Raw genomic sequence first — 15,173 nt, forward strand, 5'->3', positions numbered from 1 at the left:
GCTCCCCACACCGTAGCTCCTGCCTCCCACACCCTCTCCATTGGGCCTGGACCCAACCTCCACTCTGTGATTTTTTTCTCCCTCACCTATAGCCACAACTGACCATGTATGTGCATCTGAGGAGGCTGAGCAGCACCAGAAGGCTATCACCAGAATCCTCCAGCAACATGAAGAGGACAAGAAGAAATGGGCGCAGCAGGTAAGTCCCAAGCTGTTTCTTTTCCTCCTGCTCCACTAACTTCATTAAATTCCAGAGCAAGACCAACTTTTGGTTTTATCATTGTTGCAAGTATCTCTTACTCCTTTTGCCCAGAAAAGAGTCCTATATCTGTTGAACAAATATTTGTAACTGTGGGCATATAATTTGTTTTATTTGTTCTATGCAATAAAAGTGGGGAACCACCAACATAGCAAAGGTCCTTCTGCCTTCAATGGCATCAGGATTAGAAGACTCCAAAATCTCTTTCCACATGGTAAATCTCTGGAAGCCCCCTCTTAAGCCCTAAAGAGGGAGAAGTCAGTCACATCAGCTATGTCTTGGAGGCCTTGTGCCCTCTCTGCGCCCTCATAGGAATGTACGCATTATTTCCATCACTCAGATCACTGGGGCTGGGGGGACTCTGATCACCAACCTCCAAAAGGCTCCAGGGGTGGTAAGTGGATAAGTCAGGCTGCCCTGAACCTACTGAATCTCATTCTGCTCGGGACCCTCTGCCTCCAGGTGGAGAAGGAGAGGGAGCTAGAACTTGGAGAGAAACTGAATGAACAGCGAAAAGTCCTAGAGGGAGAGCATGTGGAGGCCCTGCGAGGTAAGGGCAAGATGCACTTGGAAGGCTGTGGACCAGACTCCTTCTGTTCCACCTGCCAAGCTCACGTAGGACTCCCATTTTCCCCTCCCACCCACCTCTGGTCCCTAAGCAATTGTCACTTCAGGACTGGAGTCTGCAGAGTCCTAAGACTTGTCCTTTCAGGCTCATAATATTTGACCCCATGCTTTGTTTTACCTTAGTTGAGAGATGTTTTTCCTTTCCATTTTAAGAAACAATCTGTATTCATTATAGGAAATTTGGAAAACCTAGACAAACAGGAGAATATTTAAATACCCATGTTTCTTCCCCACAATGACGACAGCTCTATGCTTCAGTTTAGTTCAGTTCAGTCGCTCAGTCGTGTCTGACTCTTTGTGACCCCATGAATTGCAGCACGCCAGGCCTCCCTGTCCATCACCAACTCCTGGAGTTCACCCAAATTCATGTGTATCGAGTCAGTGATACCATCCAGCCATCTCATCCTCTGTTGTCCCCTTCTCCTCCTGCCCCCAATCCCTCCCAGCCTCAGAGTCTTTTCCAATGAGTCAACTCTTCCATTCAGGTGGTCAAAGTATTGGAGTTTCAGCTTTAGCATCAGTCCTTCCAATGAACACCCAGGACTGGTCTCCTTTAGGATGGACTGGTTGGATCTCCTTGCACTCCAAGGGACTCTCAAGAGTCTTCTCCAGCACCACAGTTCAAAAACATCAATTCTTCAACACTCAGCTTTCTTCACAGTCCAACTCTCACATCCATACATGACCACTAGAAAAACCATAGCCTTGACTAGACGGACCTTTGTTGGCAAAGTAATGTCTCTGCTTTTGAATATGCTATCTAGGTTGGTCATAACTTTCCTTCCAAGGAGAAAGCGTCTTTTAATTTCATGGCTGCAATCACCATCTGCAGTGATTTCGGAGCCCCCAAAAATAAAGTCTGACACTGTTTCCACTGTTTCCCCATCTATTTCCCATGAAGTGATGGGACCAGATGCCATGATCTTAGTTTTCTGAATGGTGAGCTTTAAGCCAACTTTTCCACTCTGCTCTTTCACTTTCATCAAGAGGCTTTTGAGTTCTTCTTCACTTTCTGCCATAAGGGTGGTGTCATCTGCATATCTGAGGTTATTGACATTTCTCCCACCAATCTTGATTCCAGCTTGTGCTTCTTCAAGCCCAGCATTTCTCATGATGTACTCTGCATATAAGTTAAATAAGCAGGGTGACAATATACAGCCTTGATGTACTCCTTTTCCTATTTGGAACCAGTCTGTTGTTCCATGTCCGGTTCTAATTGTTGCTTCCTGACCTGCATACAGGTTTCTCAGGTGGTCTGGTATTCCCATCTCTTTCAGAATTTTCCACAGCTTATTGTGATCCACACAGTCAAAGGCTTTGGCATATACTTAGGTTGACTATTTTTTTCAAATACCTTTCTTTCCTTTTATATGTGATAATGCTTATCATAAAAAATTTAGAATGTATGGATTAAAAAGATGATCTTGTAATGGCTGGAGCTCAGGCTCTGCAGCCATGGTCTCAGGGTTTGAATCCCAGCTTCACCACTTATCACCTGTGTAACCTTGAAGAAGTCAGTTAACTCTTATTCATAGGGTCTTTTACAGAGTCAAACAATTTAATTTACAGATGGATAGATAGACAGAAAGAAAGGCAGATAGTGAAAGAATCTAGAACAGTCCCTGATATTTTGCAAGATACTTAGCAAGTATTTATTAGCATTTATTGTTTTATTAATGAGAAAATTAAAATTGTGTGTAATTCCACCCAGAACTAGTCACTGTTACCCCTTTGATATAGATCCCTTGTACTTCTTTAGTGTGTATTTACCTAGAATATACATCTATACACACACCTACTTTGGGGGGAGGAGATAAATTGATTTTTCACTGTGCATTGTATTAACATCTTGTCATCAAACTCCTGTAGCACAACTTTTAGTAACTACATAGCATTCCAGTGTGTTCCCTTGTTCTTTTAACTAGCCCCTTGGGTTAGGCATTTCAGCAAGTTCAAACTTTTACCATTGCTTATAACATCGATGATACACAGTGAACCCCATTTTGTAAAATCTTTGCCACATTCATGATTTTATCATTAGAAAAACATTCCAGTAGGGTTGGTATGACAAAGTTTATGTACAAATATCTTTTATTTTGGTAAAATAAACATAAAATTTACCATTAGTGACATTTTGTCTAGTCACAGTCCCCTGAAACCACCACCACTGTACCCTTCCAGAGCTCTCCCATCCTAAAAGCAAACTCCATACCCACTAAGCAGTCACTCCCCAACCCCACACTCACCCTTCCAGCCCCCCAGCAACTACCAATCTGCTCTGAGTCTCATGACTTTGCCCACTACAGACACTCATGTGAATGGAGTCCCACAGCCCCCACAGCTGGCTTCCTTCACCCAGCATAAAGCTCATCCATGCTGCAGTGTGCATGGACACTCCATTCCTTTCCCCAACACCATTTAAAAAATTTATTCCATTCCTTTTTGTGGCATGTAATATTCCATTGCCTAGGCACCCCACACTCTCTCTTATCCATTCATCTGCTGATGGATGGGCTGTGAACAAATGCCTTCAGTACAAGCCCCTGGTTGATCACCTGCTTTCAGTTCCCCTGGCTGTACCCCCAGGAGCAGAACTGCTGGGTCATTTGGTAATTCTATGCTTAACTTTTTGAGAATCCACCAAACTGTTTTCCATAGTAGCTGTACCATTTTTCAGTTCCAACAGCAATGCACAAGAGTTCCAGTTGTACCACATCCTTGCCAATGCTCGTCATTGTTGTTCTTCTTATTATTGCCATCCTAGTGAGTGCAAAGTGGTATCTCACTGTGGTTTTGACTTGTATTTCCCTAATGACTAATTTTGCTGAGCATCTTCTCATGTGCATGTTGATTATTTGTATAGCTTCTTTGGGGAAGGTTATCTAGATTTTTGATGCTATTGAAATTTACCTCAAAAAAGTGATACCAATTTTTTTTCATCATCAGTATTTTTATGACTTTCCCCCAGAATTTTTTATCTTTTAAAAACACAGTTAAGATTATTTTATATGTAAAATGTATATACCGTTCTTTTTATTTAACATTGTGACAAACATCTTTGCAAGTACTTCGTCTGCTGCTAAAATGTGTGTAAAGTCTAGACCACTGCACACATGGTTTTCCTTATTTCCTGTGAGTCTAGACATAAAGATTTTAACTACTGTTTAAGTAATACTGCACTAAATGTGTTTTGCCTAAAGATGTGCCCATATTTTACATTATATCCTTAGATTTCCAGAAATGGAATAACTAGAACAGAGGTCTGAACAATTTTAGGAATCTTGAAACATATTGCAACATTAGCATAAAACGTTTTGAAATAGAACTGAAGCCTTTGCCCTGGGAATTTGAAGGGTACTAATGTACCCTGTGAAACTGGGCCTGTCAGTTGACCTCAGTTCACTTTCTACAGTATCTCTGAAACTTACTTTGAATCTCATTTCAGTATCTATATCTCTAAAGTCCTTCCCTCCTTCTCAAAGCTATTATGGGAAAACAGCTTTCTTCTCCAAGCAGAGCATTGACTTGATACTAGTTTTAGTGTTATAAAGATATTAATAAGACAATTTTCCTATTGTAAAAACCCAGAGGGGAAGGGACTGCCTGTCTTGTGTTCTTCCCAACAGTCAGAATTCTTTCATAGTTATTTTTCAGTTGCTTGGCACCTGTTAGGTGCTGCTTAAGGCCTGCCTGGTGGCTCAGTGGTAGAGAATTCACCTGCCAATGCAGGAGATGCGGTTCGATCCCTGGGTTAGAAGGATTCCCCTGGAGAAGGAAATGGCAACCCACTCTAATATTCTTGCCTGGGAAATCCCGCAGACACAGGAGCCTGGTGGGCTATAGTCCATGGGGTTACAAAAGAGTCAGACACAACTTAGTGACTAAATGACAACAACAAAGTGAAAATTAAATAAATGACTAGAAATATACCATGGGGGAAGTGTAACTGGGAAAGGCTAGTGGTGGTTTTTTTAACACTTGATGACACTTTATTGTCTTTTATTTTCTATTTTTGTTTTTTAATTATTATACATTCAAATGGACTTTCTGATGTAGTTTCATAAACTTTAACACATATATAGATTAATGCAGCCACCACCATAATCCAATATAAAACAGTCCCATCACCCCCAAAATACTCTCAGGCTGCCCATTTGTATTCACATCCTCTCCCACCCTAACCCCTGGGAAATACTGATCTGTTCTCCACTCATGGTTTTGTCTTTTTAAGATTATTACAGAAACAAAATAATACAATATAATATTTAACACTGGCTTCTTTCCCTCATCATGGTGCATTTGAGAGTCATCTAAGTGACTGGTTATATCAGGAATGCCTCCTATTTCGTGGCTGAATTGTGATCCATTGTTCACTCCTCCCCTTGTCCAAGTGGGGACAGGTCATTTCCAACTGGAGGTAATTATGAATAGTGCTCTCCTCAACATTTGTGTAAGGTTTCTGTGTGTTCTTAAGTTTCTTGGGTAAATATCTAGGAGTGGGATGGATAGGTCATGTGGTACATGTATATTCAGCTTTGTGAGAATCGACTAAACTGCTTTCCTAAGGGACTGTCATTTTACCTTCCCATCAGTGATGAGTGAGTTCCACTGTTCCTTTTCACTGACACTTGTCAAGACTTTATTTTTTTGCTGCTCTAATAAATAGGTAGTGATATCTCATTGTGGGTATAATTTACATCTCGATAATGATTAATCATGTTGAGCATCTTTTCTTGGGTTTATTTGCTGTCTGTATAACCTCTTTGGCAGAATGTCTGTTCAAGTCCTATGTATCTAATTAGCCTGTTTTGTTCTTACTGTTGAGTTTTGAGAGATCTTTATGTATTTTGGATACAGGTCCTTTGTATTTACAGATATATTCTCCTAGTCCATGTGTGTGTGTTTAAGGTTTGTTTGTTTTTTCATTCTCTCATTAATGGTTTTCACAAAGCAAAGCCTTTAATTTTAATAAATTCTAGGTAATTTTTTCTTTTATCAATTATGCTGTTGGTATCATGTCTAAGAACTCTTTGCTGAACTCTAGGTAACAAAGATCTTCTCTCTTTTCTTCCAAAAATTATATGGCTTTAAGTTTTACATTTAGATCCATGATCCATATAATCATGTGATTTTCCTTTTTTATACTGTTAACATGGTAGGTTACATTAATTTGAGCCTTCAATTTTTGAACTTGCATTAACAAAACCTCTCTTGGTATTTTTATATGTTGCTGAACTTGATTTTCTAATATTTAATTGAAGATTTTTGTCTGTGTTTATAAGGGCTGCTGGTCTATAGTTTTCTTGTACCATCTGTCTGGTTGTAGTATCAGGGCAAAGCTTGCCTCATGGAACGATCTGGGAAATGTCCCTTCCTCTTCTATCTCTGAAAGAGATTATAGAGAGTTGCACTATATCATTTTAAAATATTCAGTAGAATTTTTCAGAGAAACCTAAAGATTTAAACAGATATTTGACCATGGAGGATACACCAGATAAACACAAGAAAAGATATGCTTGGCCATTTCTTTTCTAGGCAGTATTTAAGTACAAATTTAACTTCAATGGGCTTCCCTGGTGGGTCAGCTAGTAAAGAATCTGCCTGTAATATGGGAGACCTGGGTTCTATCCTTGGGTTTGGAAGATCCCCTGGAGAATGGAAAGACTACCCACTCCAGTATTCTGGCCGGAGAATTCCATGGATTGTATAGTCCATGGGATCACAAAGAGTTGGACATGACTGAGCGACTTTCACTTTTCTAACGTAAGCCCTTAATGCTAAAAATTTCCCCCTAAGCACTGCATTATCTGCATCCTAGAAACTGACATTTTATATTTTTTGTTCAGTTCAAAATTTCTTCTAATCTCCCTCAAGACGTCCTCTTTAGCTAGTTGACAATTTAGAAGGGTATTTCCTTCTAAGTGTTTGGACATTTTCCAGTTCTCTTTTTGTTACCGGTATCCAGTTTGATTCCTTTGCAGTCAGAGACCATAGTTTATAGTTCATTCCTTTTTTAACTTGTTACAGCTTATTTTATGATTCAAGATATGGTCTATCTTATGAATGCTTCATGTGCCCTCAGAAAGAATGTGTATTCTGCTGTTGAGTACTTTATAAATTAATCAGTTAAAACAAGTTGGCAGTATTGTTCAGGTCTATATTCTTACTGATTGTCTGCCTATGTTTTCTATCGAGTATTGAGGAATGTTTAAGTCTTAACTGTACTTGTGTATTCGTCTGTTTCTCCTTTCAGTTCTGTCGGTTTTTGCTTCATGTCATTTGAAGAATAACTATACTTGTATAGATATTTAAGGTTGTTATGTCTTCCTGGAGAATAGACCCCTTTATCATGATGTAATGTACTTCTTCATCCCTGAAAATCTTCCTTATTCTTAAATGTTGCTTTTTCATTCTTTTACTTTTAACCTACCTGTGACATATTTAATGTAGGTATCTTCTAGGGATTAAAATGAGCTAGTGAACTTTTGAAGATCCATAGAAATTACCATAAATCTGAACAAAAGCCAGAAAGATACTGGAAAAAAAAATGGACAGAGCCTCAGGTATCCGTAAAATAATCCTAAGATGTCTGACATTTGTGTCAGACTCAGAAAGGATGCGGTGCAGAAAAACTATTCGAAGAAGGAATGGTTGGACGCTTCCCAGATTTGGCAAAAAATCATCCTACAGGTGAAAGATGTGTATTGAACCCCAAAGCAAGCCCAAGAAAATCCACACTCAAACATATCTCTTTTTTTAAACTAATGACAAAAAAATCTGGAACAGAACCAAAGAAAAATGGTGCATTACGTAGAAGAAATAAGTTTGAATGAATTGTGGATTTCTCATTAGAAAGCTTGGAGACTACAAGGAATAAGAACATTTTAAAAGTGCTAAAATAAAAGAATTGTAAATCAAGAATCCTATCTTCAGAAAAAAATGTTCTTCGGGAAAGAAGGTGAAATAGAGACATTCTAGATGAAGAAACACTAAAAGAATTCATCACCAACAGACTCTTTTTTATATCATCTCTGTTCCTCTATTGAGCCCCCCAAGTGAGTTTTCACTTCATTTTTTGTTGTTGTTGTTCTAAAATTCCTTCCTGGTTTCAATGTTTGGTTACACTTTCTGATTTTTCATTCTTTGTTTTCAACCTTTGTTTTCAAAGGTTTTTTCACCTTTGTTTCAGGGCTTCCTTATATATATAGTGGCTTCCTTAAGGTCCCTTCATAATTCCAACGGGCTTCCCTTGTAGCTCAGTCAGTAAAGAATCTGCCTGCAATGCAGAAGACCTGGCTTTGATTCCTGGGTCAGGGAGATCCCCTGGAGGACGAAATCTGTGGCACCTCAGTGTTGGCATCTGTTCAATGTCTTTTCTCAGGAGAGATGAGATTTTCCCACTTTGTATGAAGTTGTCACCTGGGGAATTTTGGATTTGTATGCTGAGCAATTTTGTATTGCATTCTGAACATTTTGAGTATTTGAATACATCAGATTCTGGGTCCTGTTTAAATTAAATAAATACCTTGGTTGAGCAGTGCTTTGAATTCTGATCTTTTTGCCCAGTCTGACTGCCACCATTTACTGTTCAGAGTCTGAAAATAGTTGTGCCATTCATTCTGTCCTGGTTTTATAGCTAAATTCAGGAGACCGGATGGCATGTGCTCCCTTCATCTTACTTGGAACCGAACCTGTCTTGGCAAATTACCTGTCCCATAATTTATCAAAAAGTTTTAAATTCATTTTTATAACAATTTAGATAGTTTTTCTAGAGCTGACCTTATCCATTTTGATAGCTCTATCACATTTATATTACTGAGCATTCTCTTCCTTGTGTCACTGCCGCTACGACCCAGGCCCCTTGCATCCCTGGGCTTTCGGCTATATTACACTTTCCTGTTCTCTGTCCTGTTTCCCATCCCACCTAGTGACTGGTCATTTCCCTCTTGTCTTCTTTCAATTGAGACAAAGTTGGAATTTTCCGAAAGGAACTTTGTAGAGGAGGCAGGATGCAAGATCTTCCCAGGATCTCATTTGTTTCCCTTTCCATGAGCTTCTATTAAATATCTGCTATAGTTCTAGTTCAGCCCCAAGCCCATGAGATAGAAAGATGAATACAAGCACTCTCAGACTCGTGACCCCTATGGTCCCAAGGGGTCACCTGGGCTCTCTGGCCCTGTGGGGTGAAGTATCAGGGCTCTGAGCTCACTGCGTCTCCTTTCCCTCCAGTCCTCCAGGCCTCCTATGAGCAGGACAAGGAAGCCCTTACCCACTCCTTCCAGGAGGCCAAGGCGGCCCTGCAGGTGAGAAGGGTTGGGCCATGTGAGTCTCTGTGATGTGGCCACCCTGCTGTCAGCTCAGGAGGTCTTGGTCTGAGATGAGGGTTGGCCTCTTTTTCAGGGATGGTTGGGAGCATCTTGGAGACGTCGTGGGCCTGGGGCCACGGTATGATTAGAGCCGAGGGTGGCTGCGCAGTGAGCTGTGGAAGAATGAAGGAAGGCCTCTGACCCAGATTGACTGGTCAGGGATTTTCTAGAGAGGGTGAGGTCTAAGCTGGAATCTGAGGGTGGGTTGGAATTTTTCAGATGAGAAAGGGTAGGAAGAGTGCCTTAGCAGAAAACAAACATACAAAAAACACGTGTTTAAACACATGGAGGAAAGGGGAAAAAATACAGAGTAGCTGTGGAACTGAAACAAGTCCAGGAGACCTGGGTATAGAGCATGAGGGGGAAACAGTGGAGGCCAGAGAGGGAGGCAGGGACCAAACGATGGGAGTCTGTGAGCCCCAGTAAGGGGGTGCCCTATCCTAGAGGCGACGGACAAAGTTTAGGTGGAGGAAAATCCTTGACAGGGGAGCAGTATGGAGGCAGGCATGTACCTGGCAGCTGCAAGAGTGATGTGATGTTGGCTGCAGGAGAAGGCATGTAGAGGGAGCAGTGAGAGAAGAGACAGAGCAAGGATGCTGAGCCTGGCTTGCATGTACTTTGAATGCCAGTCTGCCACCAGCCGTGAATACCGACATCATCCCCAAGGGTATGGAGAGCTGGGGCTGTAAGTTTTGAACAGTGGTTGAAGTAGCTTCAGCCTGCAGTGCTGGGTAGAGCAAAGACAGACTGAAGAGGCCAACACTGACCCCTCCCCAAGGGGTGGAGAAGTCCACCTCCAGCCTTATGAGCCAGGCTTGCCTCATCTCCTGTCTGCTCCCCCTCCAGGAGACCATTGACAGACTGACCGCACAGCTAGAGGCCTTCCAGGCCAAGATGAAGAGGGCAGAGGAGTCCATCCTGAGCCGAGACTACAAGAAGCACATCCGGGTAGGTGGCAGTCCCCACAGCCTGTCCTCCTTCAGTCTCCAGAAAGGTCCAGGTCTGGGCAACAGGAAAGGCCAGTCCCTCTTCCAGGTTGGGGCTAGAACTGATGCTGTTACCTTAATGAGGGTCTGGAAGAAACAGTGTCCCCATGTCACTAAGGGGGAACGTAAAGATCAGAGAGAAGCACGTGGGTGGTCAAGTGCTCATGCTCTGGACTCAGAATGAAGTGCCAAGAGCAGACCTACCACGTAGCAGAAGCAACTTAACCTCTGTGAACCACGGTTTCCTTGTCCGTGATGGTGCGGGCGCAGCAGGCACTGTTGGAATAGAGTAAGATACAGCACGTTAAGCACTTGCCACAGGCCAAGAAGGGGAGGTGACTTGTCAAACACCGTTGGGGGCAGAATGGGGAGGAGGGAGGTAGCCCACTTTCCCCACTGCTCTCCCCTCCCCATGCTGGCTGGTCTAAGGTTACTCTGTGTTCCTGTCTAGGAGCACGGGAGCCTCAGCCAGTTCTGGGAGCAGGAGCTGGAGAGCTTACACTTTGTCATCGAGATGAAGAATGAGCGAATCCATGAGCTGGACAAGCGGCTGATCCTCATGGAGACAGTGGTCCGTGGCTGGCAGCAGCTGGGATGAGGGATGGGGAAGGGGGCTAGGGGAAGGCAGCCTTACGCTTCCACTTTCTGGGTATTTCCTCTGTCATGTGTGCAGAGGGTAGGTACTGATTATACTCTGAGGAAGGCCCAGCCTGGTCCACACCAGCTTTGACTTGCCGCCCATGCTGGCCCTTGAGTCCCTGGGGCTGGTCTGGGCCCAGCAGTGGCTCCTTCTCATCCTGGTCTTGTACTTTTTGACTATGCGCGACGCTATCACTTGGGTGACACCAGAGCAAGTAGCCTGGCTAACCAGGAGGGCCTGGAAGATGTCACAGGTCTGGCAAGGGTTGAGGAAGGAGTCAATGCCGGAAAAAAAAAAAAAAATCAGACAGATATGGGAAATCAGAGTCAGCAAGGACGGGCCTGGGCAGTGGTGGGCGTCAGGGACACGGTGGCTTTGTCTCCAGAAGGAAGGCCTTGGGGGATTTAGGATTGAATCCAAACAGATTATGTTACATTGTCCTGGAAGAAGTTCCCTGGCCTCTTGTGTGCCGCACAACATAAAGTTAGACCATTTCAGTGGACCCTTATCCATTTTGTTCAACCATTTTTTGTGGATTAGCATAACAGATACACTTACATTTATATACATTATTTATTTCTGTCTTTTGGAGAACCAAACTATTTTTTTTCTCTTGGGAACTGATGGAGATTTTAGATGGTAGTGGCTGTCTTCTTTTTTAATACTCATCTGGCGAAGTGAAAAGTTGGCAGTCCTGCGTTCACGCCTTAGTTGCATTGTTCCAAGTAATCTTAGTGCCTCGTGAAATGTAACATTTGGTCTAAAGTGAATCAGTGTTTTTGGTGGCCACGGATAAGAGGGAGGTGATAGCACACGTTGTGCCGGGGGCTTTCTGAGCTCACTCTGATTTGTTATAGAAAGAAAAAAATCTGCTGTTGGAGGAGAAGATCACCACCCTACAGCAGGAGAACGAGGACCTCCACGCCAGAGGACGCAACCAGATGGTTGTGTCAAGGTAGCTGCTCCCATGCCCTGCTCCTCCCACCCCACCGCTTATTTTTTGTGAATTTCCAGTTGGGAGAGTCTGCAGGAGGCCCAAGCCTGTCTGGGGGAGGAGGTTGGCTCCTCTTTGCTTGGGGGTCAGGAGTCCCAAGGGACCAGCTCTGCCCGGAAACAGAAGTAGCAGGACTGATTAATATCTGTTTATCCCCATCCCAGCTGAGTGGGCTCCATGGGAAAGCCCAGTTCAGGAAGAAGGAACAGGAAGCTTAGGGTTCAAGAGGCCAAAAGAATGACTGAATCAGTGGTAAGGGGTCGGTCAATGACAGCTGAGATCATGTGTCAGATGTAATTTGTTGACAACATATTATCTCATCTAATCCTGATCATTATACTGACTCTGAGAGCCGGTCCTGTTAGCATTCCCATTTTGCAAGTTTGCCCAGAGTGAATACCTGGGGCAGAATTACACTTCTTAGAGGTGGAGCAGATCTGAACCCAAAGCTGAGGGCCACCTTGGTCAACAGCTGGAGTTGCCTTTTCAAGTGGGGCCACCGGGCAGGCTTTCTGGAGGAATGGGCTGGTCTTTGCAGTTGCTGGAGGCCCTGAGAGGTGGTCCCCTCAGGCAGCGCCGGCTTTGTGTCCACAGGCAGCTCTCGGAGGACCTGCTTCTTGCCCGTGAGGCCCTGGAGAAGGAGTCGCAATCACGGCGGCAGCTCCAGCAGGAGAAGGAGGAGCTGCTGTACCGGGTCCTCGGGGCTGACGCTGCCCCTGCCTTCCCTCTGGCCTCTGTCACCCCCACTGAGGTCTCCTTCCTGGCCACATAGGGCCTGGGCCTCTAAGATGCCTGCGGTCACAGCTTCCTCTCCAGGACCTAGTAGAGAAGGCAGCAGGGGCCTCTTGTCCTTTTCCCAGAAGGGGATTAGGGCAGGAGTGACACGGGGAGCCAGGGTGTGTGCCCAGCAGGCCCTGGGGGCTTGGGCCACACAGAATCACCTGGGGGCTGCTTAGGCCCCGAGCAGCGCCCTCCCTCGAGCCGGTGCAGAGGACAAGCGAGAGGAATCCTTTTGTTCCCCGCCCCACCCCGACCCTTCTCTCTGTTCAGGTCAGGGAGTACTGAGGCTTTCCCCAGGGGCAACCGTGCCACACTGGGCATCCGACCAAGAGGGAACACACCCCTGGTCCTAACTTGTCAGCTTTGCTGCCAGCTCCTCAGTGACCTAACTTGCCCCAGCCACCTCACCCCGCCTGGCCTTTCCTCAGCCTGTAAACCAGTTAGGGCAACTGAACAGACCGCCCTTGAGTCACTCACTGTTCCATTCTAGACTTGTCTGAAGGTCAGACTAGGGGCTGGGGGGTCAGCAGGGAAGGGTGGAGACCGCACGCTGTGAAATCAAAGTGGGGAGGCACTGGAGTCCCTTGCCCCCTGGGCAGAGCATCGGGCACGCCACCGGCCCCAGGCCCAGAGTCTGGTCCATCCAAGGGCTAAGGCCAGAGCTCCTCCTCCTGGACCAGGCAGGGTTCACTTGGCACCTTCCTGCTCCCGCAGCCTCAGCACCATCAGGACTCGGGTGCCCCCTAGTGGATCTAAGTACCCTCAACAGCCAGAGCTGGAACCTCATACCCATGCAGATGAGGAAACCGAGGCGGGGAGAGGGACCCAGAGCCAGGACTGGGGCTCATCTGTCATCTGAGCGTACTTTGTCTTCCTCCCTGAAGTCTAGGAGGTCAGGTATGAGACGTGGTCTTTCTCCTTGCTCTGTTTGCCCCACCCTGACCAGTCTCTCAGTCCTGCTGTCCACTCAGTCCCTTCTAGCACCCCGACCCCAGGCCTGTAGATCCTGGCCCTCAGCCTCCCCATCAGTGCAGAGGGATGGCTGGAGGAACTAACCTCGGCAGGCCTGTCCAAGCCTGACCATCTGTGGATTCAAGATTCTTCTCAGGAAGCACTGGGTCATCTGGAGACAGTAACAATCCCGTCTCTGTATCAGCATTTTGATTAAATGCCTTCACATACACCTCACTCCCCTTCTGTGAAAGATCCTCCAAGCAGCTTCTTTCCAAGCTTTAGCAGAGGGCACACTGAGATCACAAGATCCAGTGGGCCTTGCCTGAGGTTCCCAGCCCCCAGGGGCCAGCGTGTAGGAAAGGTCGACTCATGGGAACAGAGGTTTCCTGCATCAACCCAGACCGCTTTCTTCATTCCCCTCCATCTGGGCTTCATCCATTTCTCCTTCTAGGTATTCAGATGTAACTCTGCTTCTCCAAACCTGTGCAAACACATTATCCAGGAGCCTTGGGGACAGCTCTGGATGTGAATGGTCACAACCGATAAAAGAAGGGGTGGCCAAGTAATTTGGGAAACTCTAAGTTCACTCAAGTTACACAGCTCTGCTGTTGGCTCAGACAGCTAAGAATCCACCCACAATGCAGGAGACCTGGGTTTAATCCTTGGGCTGGGAAGATCCCCTGGAGGAGGGCATGGCAACCCACACCAGTATTCTTGGCTGGAGAATCCCATAGAGAGGAGCCTGCCAGGCTAGAGTCCATGGGGTCGCAAATAGTCAGACATGACTGAGCAACTAACCACACAGGTTCACTCAAGTTACACAGCTCTGCAAACTGCAGGACTTTTCAGATCCTTTAATATGCTAATGTGCATTGCAAATTCACAAAGAAGGAGCCAAGAATCCAGCGTCTCTTAAACATCTTTAACCAAGTTTCTCCCCCAACCTGAGCTCTTCAGGCTGCAGAATGCAAATTAGAAAACATTGTTCTAATTGAGAAGGGTCGGGCCAGGCTGGAGAAGGGGCAGGTTGAGGGAGGTGGGGTTTCCCTCGTGTAGCCTGTGGTGGCTGTGAAGAGGTGAGCTGTGGTCATACCTTCACCCTGGGGCAGGCAAGCTATGGAAAATAAAAAGAACACGTGATACTGCATTCATCTGGCCTTGCTTTCCTGGGAGAGAGAGGAAGTGGGTCTTTACACAAAGCCTCTGCTGGGGGCAGCATTCCTTGCTGAGTAAGTCTTGGGAGCTGAGGGACTCACCAGCAGTTCTGGACTTCTCAGGAACTGGCATCCCATGGGCCCTGGCCTTACCCAGGCTTGGTGTTGGGGCTGAGGCTGGAGTAAAGGCTGGCTCAAATGCTGCCTGTCAGAATAGGCCAAGGCTTGGAGTGAGGCCCTGAGGCTGAAACAAGAGGTGAAAGCACTGATGGGCTGGCAGAGTGTAAGGGTGATGGTGAAGGTTCTTTCTGCTTTTTAGGGGCACCTCCTAGAAAATCCCATGGACGGAGGAGCCTGGTAGGCTGCAGTCCATGGGGTCGCTAAGAGTCGGACACGACTGAGCGAATTCACTT

General features: G+C 45.4%; 1 protein-coding gene across 1 annotated transcript in view; it reads left to right on the top strand.

Moving 5' to 3' along the window:
- CCDC69 (coiled-coil domain containing 69) overlaps positions 1-14,753 on the top strand; it is a 35,441-nt gene extending 20,688 nt beyond the window's left edge. Inside the window, exons 3-9 of the mRNA XM_027545916.1 lie at positions 93-199; positions 722-809; positions 9,116-9,189; positions 10,099-10,200; positions 10,690-10,809; positions 11,736-11,833; positions 12,467-14,753. Of these exons, the coding sequence (XP_027401717.1) occupies positions 93-199; positions 722-809; positions 9,116-9,189; positions 10,099-10,200; positions 10,690-10,809; positions 11,736-11,833; positions 12,467-12,644 (767 nt within the window). The 3' untranslated portion in view covers positions 12,645-14,753. The remainder of the gene's footprint in view (positions 1-92; positions 200-721; positions 810-9,115; positions 9,190-10,098; positions 10,201-10,689; positions 10,810-11,735; positions 11,834-12,466) is intronic.
- The last annotated feature ends 420 nt before the right edge of the window (positions 14,754-15,173 follow it).

This window comes from Bos indicus x Bos taurus, chromosome 7, assembly GCF_003369695.1.
Source record: "Bos indicus x Bos taurus breed Angus x Brahman F1 hybrid chromosome 7, Bos_hybrid_MaternalHap_v2.0, whole genome shotgun sequence".
Taxonomy (NCBI): Eukaryota; Metazoa; Chordata; class Mammalia; order Artiodactyla; family Bovidae; genus Bos; species Bos indicus x Bos taurus.